Source organism: Azolla caroliniana, unplaced genomic scaffold (genome assembly GCF_043228905.1).
Source record: "Azolla caroliniana isolate FFs.n. ecotype wild unplaced genomic scaffold, voAzoCaro1.0.p SCAF_1, whole genome shotgun sequence".
Lineage (NCBI taxonomy): Eukaryota > Viridiplantae > Streptophyta > Polypodiopsida > Salviniales > Salviniaceae > Azolla > Azolla caroliniana.
The window spans coordinates 19,332,177-19,341,056 of record NW_028230436.1 but is presented as its reverse complement, the minus strand read 5'-3'; the positions used below and the strand labels follow the sequence as shown (position 1 = coordinate 19,341,056).

The following is an 8,880-nucleotide window of genomic DNA, read 5'->3' as shown; positions in this document are numbered from 1 at the left end:
CACTCATAACATCAAAAAGTACACCATGAAGAGTTTCTATTATGAACTTAGCATCAAGCCCATTACTCAAGACATGCGTAACGTGCAATAGTATTAAATAGAGACTCTTTGATCGTATCTCTTCTATCAAAGTGTTCATTAAGTATTGAAACATGATATTTCTCTCAATGCAATCTATTATTGACCATTGGTTGAAATTTGTTATCTTAGCGGTTGTCTTTTAATCAACGGCCAAAACTGTGATACTCTTGATTAAATTAATTATGAAAGGCCATGACTATGGTTGATTTACTGCTTCAAAGACGTGTCAAAGATATTGGCTTTAGAAAGCCATCTTCAGTCAATTTATCTTGATTATCATTTGAACTTAACATAGGAATGTTCATTAGGGAAAATAATTACAGTAAATTTTAGCATCCATGTTATAGAGACAATAGGTACAAAAATATAGATTCCAATTTATTTTGTTTTATTTTTCAGAATAGCATATTGCAATTGTTTCTGCTGTGAGGTTTAACTCGAAAGGAAAGGTAATAGAATAGAAGTAACTGTATTATCTCCATCAACTAAGAGAAAAAGGAAAGCAATCATCACATGCTTTTTTGCGATATAAGAACATTGCAAATTCATGAGGAAAAACGAGGAATGATGTACATTAGTAACATGCTCATCATCGGGCAAATATGATTCCAAAACGCTCGAATGTGTATCTTCATCATCAATCAAGAAATACCTGGCCTTGATGCAACATGAACTAACAATGCTACTATGCAACCAAGAAATGCACCTGCCCCTACCTGTAAGGCAGAGAAACTTTATGATTAACCTTTGGTGTTATCAAGGGTGTTGCTCTGATCTAATTTCTCAGCATTCAAGCAAAACATATTGCTTATGCTTTATTTCAGCTTAACTAGACATTTCAGCCAGATAGAATGTAGTGTATTTGTACTGGCTAAATGTAGGAACAACTAGCACTACAAATCATTGCATTTACCTAAAGCTGTGAAATTTAGGGGGACACACTGAAACATGCCTGAGTTTTCCTTTGTTTCCTAAAATGCCCCTACTTTTTCATTGTACCATTGGTTCTTCGCCAACACAGAGGAAACAGGGATTATTGATCATTATTGCTCAACTAGTACATAAAATTGCAGTAAAATCATTTAGGAAAATAAAAAAGAACGTGGATAAGGCCAAGTTTTTCCCTAACATAAAACACGATTTTCATGAATATTTTTATTTACATAATTTCCTTGAACCCTGACAAGCGCCTCTACGTAAGTCTTCATGTTTATTGATTGCATTAAAATCAAGTTCTATGTAGAGAAACTCAAATATATCCCTGGTCTACATAAGGGCTTTAGAAAGTAGCTTTTACTTTCTCTTTTGGCCAGAAATGAAAATACGGGAATTATCAACACTTTCCACAAGCCCTCAGAAGCACCTCAATAGAATTCTCAATACAATCACTAAAATACTTCCTTCAAATTTCCCTACACAGGAAACAGAAAAGAAAACTTGTCTCACCTGTGGAGGTGTATGACCGAGTGGCTCTTGAAGAGGTCTTGTTTCGGATAGTGGATGCTCAGGTGGAAGGTCAAAGACAATTTGATTTAGCACCTGCGCTTGCCTACCAGCTTGTAGTCTTACTCCAGTTGCATCGTACATAACCTATATATTTCCAAGCATAATTGCGTAAACAAAACATACATTGAAAGTAGGTAGACAAGCTCTGAATTACCCCTGACTTTTTCTTAGTTACCCAAATGCGAGAAAAAGGGGATGGATTGACCATAGATTTGCTCAAATGGCACATATACCTGAGAAGGAGATGAATTGATCATATAATTCCTCAAACAGCACATATAGCTGCTCTTTCCATAACAAAAATTCAGACACATTTGGTGTAAAAAAGAAAACTCCAGGGTATACAGCTATTTTTTTCTATTTAAGATTGGACTTACTACACAAGCGACAACTATTGCTATAGCAAAAGTCGAACCCCCACAGCCATCTTTTAATCCAATGGCAGCTGCAAGGCTCATGACTGTGGCAGAGTGAGAAGATGGCATTCCAGCAGAACTAAGAGCCTTCTTTGCTTCCCATCTTCTGTCTTTATACCTAAAACAGAAGCTAACAAATAAATCAACTTTCTAAATGCAAAGTGCATTATGAAATTGAAGATTGAGATCAATAGGTATATTATGGTTATCTTCAATATAAATAAATTGAGCTACGAAAATTCCAAAACTGTATTAAAACAAGAGATGTGACATTTTATCTTCAATCCAAATAGGAAAACAATTCAAAGAAGAAAATGAATAAAAGCTTCGGCCCCAGAAATTTTTCAGCACATTATCCAGTAATGGATTTTTAGTATGCCTTATAAACGAAATTCCTGCTCTTAGAATAATGATATTGCAAATCTTATAGTCCACGAATTGTGGTGACACATTTCTGGAAGACATGACCATGATTGCCTGGCGAAGCTATACATTTGAATGTTCAATAAATACATCGTGGTATTACACATAACTTATTTCATCTTGAAGTTCCAGAACTAAGGTAGTACATTTCTGTCAAACAAGGAAAGTATCAAGGAAGTAATAATATTATACTTCTTCACACTCAAGAGGATGTTTCCCATAATCAGTGAAACATACTAGCATCAGCAACGAATTTCAAATAAAGCCAGTGTATATTGATAGGTCTGAAGTTCTTATACATTTCAACACACAGGAAATATGTCAACAAATTTCTGGTGAGAAGGAAAAATATCAAATTGATGATAATGTTCAAGAATGTGGTAAACAAGGATTCGAGATGATGTTATTATACACCTTAAATATCAAAGAATAATGTGGTACTTTTCCATCAAACAATAAAACCTGATGACATCAGATATCATAGAGCTCAAAAATGTTGTTTATTCCAACAGGAAAATCATCTGGAATTCCCAAAGAATTTCAGATGAATCTGTTAAGTTGGGTAACCTTCTACATCTTGTAGATGAAGAATTATGGTAGTTTTCTCTCAAAAAGGAAAAACTCCAAAAATGGATGATTTTAAATATCATAATTTTGATTCTAACTGGGAAGAAACCCCAATTTATTCTTTTGTGCATCCTAAAAGTCAAGAAATGTGCGGGCATATTTCTAGTCAAATGGGAGTGATATCAAAATACCGATGATTTTAACATATTTTAAACCCCAAGTAAGAGTTTCTTCAAAGGGGAATGACATCAACAAGCCTGGTATTCACGATGATAATAAATTAATATGGGATTCACAAAGAGCATTGATTACTCTAGAATCCACAGAGAGCCTCAACTCAACTGGCATTAACGGAGAACATGGAAAAATCTATCATTCAGCAATTAAAAACAATCTTATATCAAGCATTCATAAAGATTAATAAGTGATCTAAAAACAGAATAAAAAAATCAGGCATTCACAAAGAAGCTTGACTATTCTACAATTCACGAAAAGAACCACAATGTAGCATTTGCAAATTTCATTGACTATTATGTACTTCAGAAGAAAGATCAATCAATCTAGCAATCACTTAAAAAGGAAGATTAACAAAGTCGACTAATTCCAGAAAGTCATCGAATCTAGTATTCCAGAAACAACGCCGACTATTTCAGAATTCACCACCTAAGGATTATGAGCTAATGTTAATTAATTTCGGAAGACAATTTCAACTAATCTGGAATTCTCAAGCACAATAACATGGATGAGTAATCCAAGCATTCCATACAGAAAGCCAACTACTGTCAGCATTCACGAAGGGCTTCAACATAATTGATCATTAACAGAAAAGAAAAAACAAATCAAGAAATCTTAGCATGTCAAAATGAATAGCAATTAAATTTTCGTCCGTCATAGAGAATATAAACTAATCTTAGCAATCCACAAAAGTTTTTAACTGGAATCAGTGCAGAGCAGATTGATGAGAGAAAATGTACCATGTTATGAGCACCTTAAGGGATTGAGCGATGATGAAACTGAAAAACGCAGCTATGATGGGAAGGTTATAGCCAGAAGATGGAACAACATCTGATGAAGAGCTATCCATGAAGTTGGCGAAATCTGCGTTTTCTCTAATTTTCTGGCTTCTTCACATTACTTACGTTTATTTTGTCCTGTTCTCGCGCGAGAAAAGAGAAAGAGAAAGACGGAGATGGAGATGGAGATGGAGATGGAGATGGAGATGGAGCTGTTCTGCTCTCGTCATTCATTAGAATTTTGTGGAGTGCCTAAGAGGTCAATAATGGATATCGTCATCGTCATCGTCATCGTCACCACCTCTCTCACCTCTCTCACCTATCCACCTATGTATGTATTATATGTATTGTATTGTATTGTATGTTATGTATGTATGTATGTATTGTATGTGGTGGGACAATGTCCCTTAAGAGTGCCAACCCAAAACGAGGGACGAGGGAACCGAGGAGCCCCAAAACGAGTTGTTGGCACTCTGGTCCTCCTAAACAACACCCCCAACCCCAACCCCCGGAACATGGTCTCGAAGTGAGTCGGGGACTTATCCAACAAGTCCCAAAAGGGAGTTGGCAAGGGCCTAACCCAAGCAAAGGTTTGGTTTGGTTGGGACAACCATGCAACCATGAGTCCCAATCTATGTTGGGAACCTAGAAGGGAACCGGTCCTAGTCCTAATCTAAGTCCCAATTCCCAAAAAGGGGCACCACCCTTGGGTTAGGACTACCAATACCATTGAGAGTTGGCGTAATGAACCTAAAACACGGCGGTCTCGAAACGGACCCAAAACTTGGTGGGGAGAACATATATCAAGCCAAATCAATAATTAATTCACATTAATACTTGCCGATGCTTACAAGAAGGTTTTATTACAAGCTCCTTAGAGCTAACAAAGATTAAGGAGAGTGAGAGGAAAGAGTGTGTTGAGAAGTCAAGCTCAACCGAAAGCCAGATCAGCTAAAGGACGAAAAACGGATCGGCTAGAAGCCAAAAGGGCCGAAAAGGCCGAATCGGCTATAAGTTGTTAGGATGTAGGGTTGTAGGGCCAAATAGGACCTAGATCATAGGAATATTATAGGTCTAAGTAGATGTCAAAACTCTTGAATGAGTTCATTGAAGGTTGCCAACCTACTGATAGAGGCTTTGTATAAAAAGTGCTCTGTTAGCACATTGTATGTAATTCGACAATTTTTGAAATATAGTCCTCTGTTGTCTGTGTATTTTGTGTGTGTGTGTGTGTGTGTGTGTGTGTGTGTGTATTGTATCTCCATCTCCATCTCTGTGTTTATCTAACTGTCTAACTGTTGCATATGGTGTATTCAGCTCAGTCGATTGTGTCTCTCTAGCTTCCACAAATTTTCTTTACGTGATATCAAAGTGCAAGGGTTAGGACAGATCCTCTGCAGCCAACATTGTTGACAAAGACCAAGCAACTCACTTCCAAACAAAAACAGACAGCAACATGGACAGAGGCATGAGAGGCACTCTACCAATAGACAAGTTGGATAGAAATAACTACGCATCGTGGGAGTACAAGATGCACCAGTACCTACTTGGGCACGGGTACTAGAGTTACGTCGATGGCGCAAACGAGGTAGCAATAGAGCCGGCACACAAGGACTTTTCGACTTGGGAGCAGGTAGCTAGCAGAGTGCTCTACTGCCTTACATCTTGTGTGCACGACTAGATGATGGGCTACATCAGAGACGCGAAGACAACAAAGGAGGCCTGGGAAAATCTGAAAACGATTTTTGCCGCAAGTACTACGACCCGAAAGATGCAGCTTCGGTAGGAGCTCAACAATATCCACCAAAGGGATATGACGGTGACCGACTACACCAACTATAAAGAATCTAACTCTATTAGAGTTGAGTATTCAGAAGCGTAGCGTGTGTGTGAGAGAGTGGGTGTATAAGCAAGAGAAGAAAATCAGAGAGAATAACTAGAAAAGAATAAGAAAATACAGAATAGGGGGATGATAGCTTATGCACTGAAGAGAGCTCTATTAATTAACTAAAGATCATCAACAAAATAGAATGGGCAAAGGGGTTTATATACAAGTCCTCAGGGGACTACCATACAAAATGTGTTTGAGGAATCTAACCAAGATATCCACTTGAGTATGAGTTTGTCATAAGAATAACTAATATTCTTTGACCATATTAACACTCAACAACTACACAGATTACAATAAAGTGTGCTCACACACTTTTTCACACATCGTCCTTTTCTTCATAAGCACATGTTCACACAAGTTGAGCTTGATTCTCAACACGCCCCCTCAAGTTCAATTGTGTGTCCTCTTAAGCTTGGTTGTCTTGGTGTAATGGAAGACTCGATTGTAGTTGGTCGGATTACTAGACCGTGGTTTTCCTATTGTTCCTATGTACTCAATCATGATCTAGCAATGTCGATCTTGTTGATCCAAAATTTCAAGCTTGTCAAGGGTGCCGACAGGGTCGGGTTTATCTCAAACTTCAAAAATTCTGGGCTTTGGAAAGTCTTCCTCTAACTTGCCAAGTCAAGTCAGATTAAATGTGTCGGCCTTACTTTGCCGATGCCGGTCTCAGTCTTCCTCTTGTATGGTGCTGATTCTCAATGTTTTCCTTCGTCTTTGTACTTCTACTCTCCCCCAAGCTCAGCATATCGAGTGTTTTAAGGCCTAGATTCATTGGGAATTGTCATAGCTTGTCAAGACCTAGCGCCTTAGTGAAAATATCGGCCACTTGCACGTTGGTGCCAACGTATTTGAGGTCAATGTCGCCGGCCAATATGCGCTCACAGATGTAATGATAGTACACCTCGATGTGCTTAGTCCGGGCGTGAAACACCAGATTCTTTGCGAGATGGATGCTGCTAAGATTATCGCAGTGGATTAGTATTGGCTTGTTCACCAATTCGTTGAAGTCTTTCAACAATCTTTTAAGCCATACAGCTTCACAAGCAGCTACCGTTGCAGCCCTATACGCTGCCTTCGTGCTCGAAAGAGTGATTGTTCGTTGTTTCTTGTTGCTCCAAGAGATTGCTCCACTATTGAGTGAAAACGTAAATCCCGAAGTGGATCGCCTATTAGATGCATTGCCCGCCCAATCAACATTTGTGAAGCCTTCGAGTTGAAGTGGTACTCCACGCTTATAGAAGATACCATAATTAACTGTTCCACCAACATAACGTAACAATCGCTTAGCACAATCCATGTGAGTGTCGTGGGGGATAGTTGCGGTATGGTCGGGGGATAGTTAAGTAGATAAGACTCCTGATTATTTAGCGATACCATGTCGGCTCATAGAATTTGCAAAATTTGTAGTTAGCTTCATATTTCGATCAAGGGGTGTCGAGATGGACTTAGACTCAATCATTCCGAACTTGTAGAGCAAGTTCAACACATAGTGTCATTGTGAGAGTACGAACCCTTCTGGAGTTTGAATGACCTCGATGTCGAGAAAATAATGTAAGTCATTCATATCCTTCATCACGAACTTCTCTAAAAGTAGCTTTTTAATCTTTTGTGTCTCAGTGAGGCTTTCTCCATTGATGACAAGGTCATCGACATACAAGATTAAGACGACGAGGGTTTTGGGATTGTTCCAGATATACAACAAGTTATAAGATTTTGACATTCGGAAGCCAATGTCGTGAAGATATGATGTGATCTTTGAATGTCATGCTCTTGGGGCTTGCGTCAGTCCATAGAGCGGCTTCTTCAATCGACAAATTACATATGGATGGTTGCTTGATTCAAAGCCAGGTGGTTGCATCATGTAAACTTCCTCCTCAAGTTCACCTTAGAGGAATGCGTTCTTCACATCCATTTGATGCAAGTGCCACCCTTTTGCTTCTACAAGTGCAATTACCGTCCTCACGGTGGTCATTTTTGTTGAGCGAACAAGCTCAACTCGGGTCGATCGGCTGAAGAAGCCAAGAACTGAATCGGTTGAAGACCAATCGGGGAGACTGAAATCGGCTGTGTGGACCGAGAACTGAAAGCCATGTGGTGCGGGACTCGAGTAGGCCGTTAATAAACTATATTCCTAGTACAGTAAATAGGAATATTGTACGCAAAATTAGTGAGCAAGCTATATGGTGTACCAACTTTTGGCCAAAATTTTAGTACTATTTCGATTAAGAGAATTAACACTATAATTTATAATAAATACAATAAATGTGACTAAAAAGTTTATCATCACCTATTAAAAAAATAAAAGTCATATTCAATGGGTTCAAAATTTAAAAGAACAATAAACCCACACATCCTTCTAGTGTTACGTCTCTGTCCAAGTGTCCCTTGTTTAATAAATTCCAGTTGAGGTTGAAGGTGCATATGTCGAGGTAAACTTATACAAAATCTTTAATTGTTGAAGGTGAGTGAGTGAGTGAGTCTTTGTGTGTGTGTGTGTGTCTCTCTCTCTATCTCTGTCTGTCTGTCTGTCTCTCCTCTGGATGTTGAAGTTACTCTCTTTCTGTCTCTCTCTCTCTCTCTCTCAATCTCTTTGTCTCTGTATCTCTTTCTCAAATCTCTCCTCTCTCTCTCTCTCTCTCTCTCTCTCTCTCTCTCTCTCTCTCTCTCTCTCTCTCTCTCTCTTTCTCAGATCTCCCTCTCTCTTAGATCTCTCTTTGCTTCTCCTGACATTCACAGGTGCTCAAGTTGTGGTGATGCTTCAGATCGTCTGCACCTCCAGGAAACCACGTTCTGTGTTCTCTTTGACTCTACCGCAACCTCAAGGTGCTTTGTGCTCACTTTGTTCCCTTTGCTCACTATGTCCCCACCATCTTTTCTCGTTGGTGCTTGTTGTGTCACATCATCCAGAGCGAACAAGAGTTCTTTGCTCTTTATTGTTGTTGTGAGCCATTTGCAGCGAACATGCATTCTCTTCTCTTGG

General features: G+C 38.8%; 1 protein-coding gene and 1 pseudogene across 1 annotated transcript; both read right to left on the bottom strand.

Annotated features, from left to right (window-relative positions):
• Window positions 1–360: 360 nt before the first annotated feature.
• LOC147869129 (uncharacterized) lies at window positions 361–4,213 on the bottom strand. The gene is made up of 4 exons (XM_087336610.1): window positions 3,968–4,213; window positions 1,965–2,121; window positions 1,528–1,671; window positions 361–797 (listed from the first exon to the last, which is right to left on the bottom strand). Exons 1-4 carry the CDS (start codon window positions 4,075–4,077, stop codon window positions 723–725), a joined length of 486 nt encoding a protein of 161 aa, XP_087192736.1. The 5' UTR covers window positions 4,078–4,213; the 3' UTR covers window positions 361–722.
• Window positions 4,214–6,681: 2,468 nt separating this feature from the next.
• On the bottom strand, window positions 6,682–7,197 carry LOC147869128 (secreted RxLR effector protein 161 pseudogene; annotated as a pseudogene).
• Window positions 7,198–8,880: the final 1,683 nt, after the last annotated feature.

Coding starts and splice junctions, on each gene's coding strand:
- LOC147869129 (XM_087336610.1), bottom strand. CDS start 4,077: ATGGATAGCTCTTCATCAGATGTTGTTCCATCTTCTGGCTATAACCTT. Junction 1,672..1,964: donor CAATAGTTGTCGCTTGTGTA/GTAAGTCCAATC, acceptor GGAAATATATAG/GTTATGTACGATGCAACTGG. Junction 798..1,527: donor TCGGTCATACACCTCCACAG/GTGAGACAAGTT, acceptor TCTGCCTTACAG/GTAGGGGCAGGTGCATTTCT.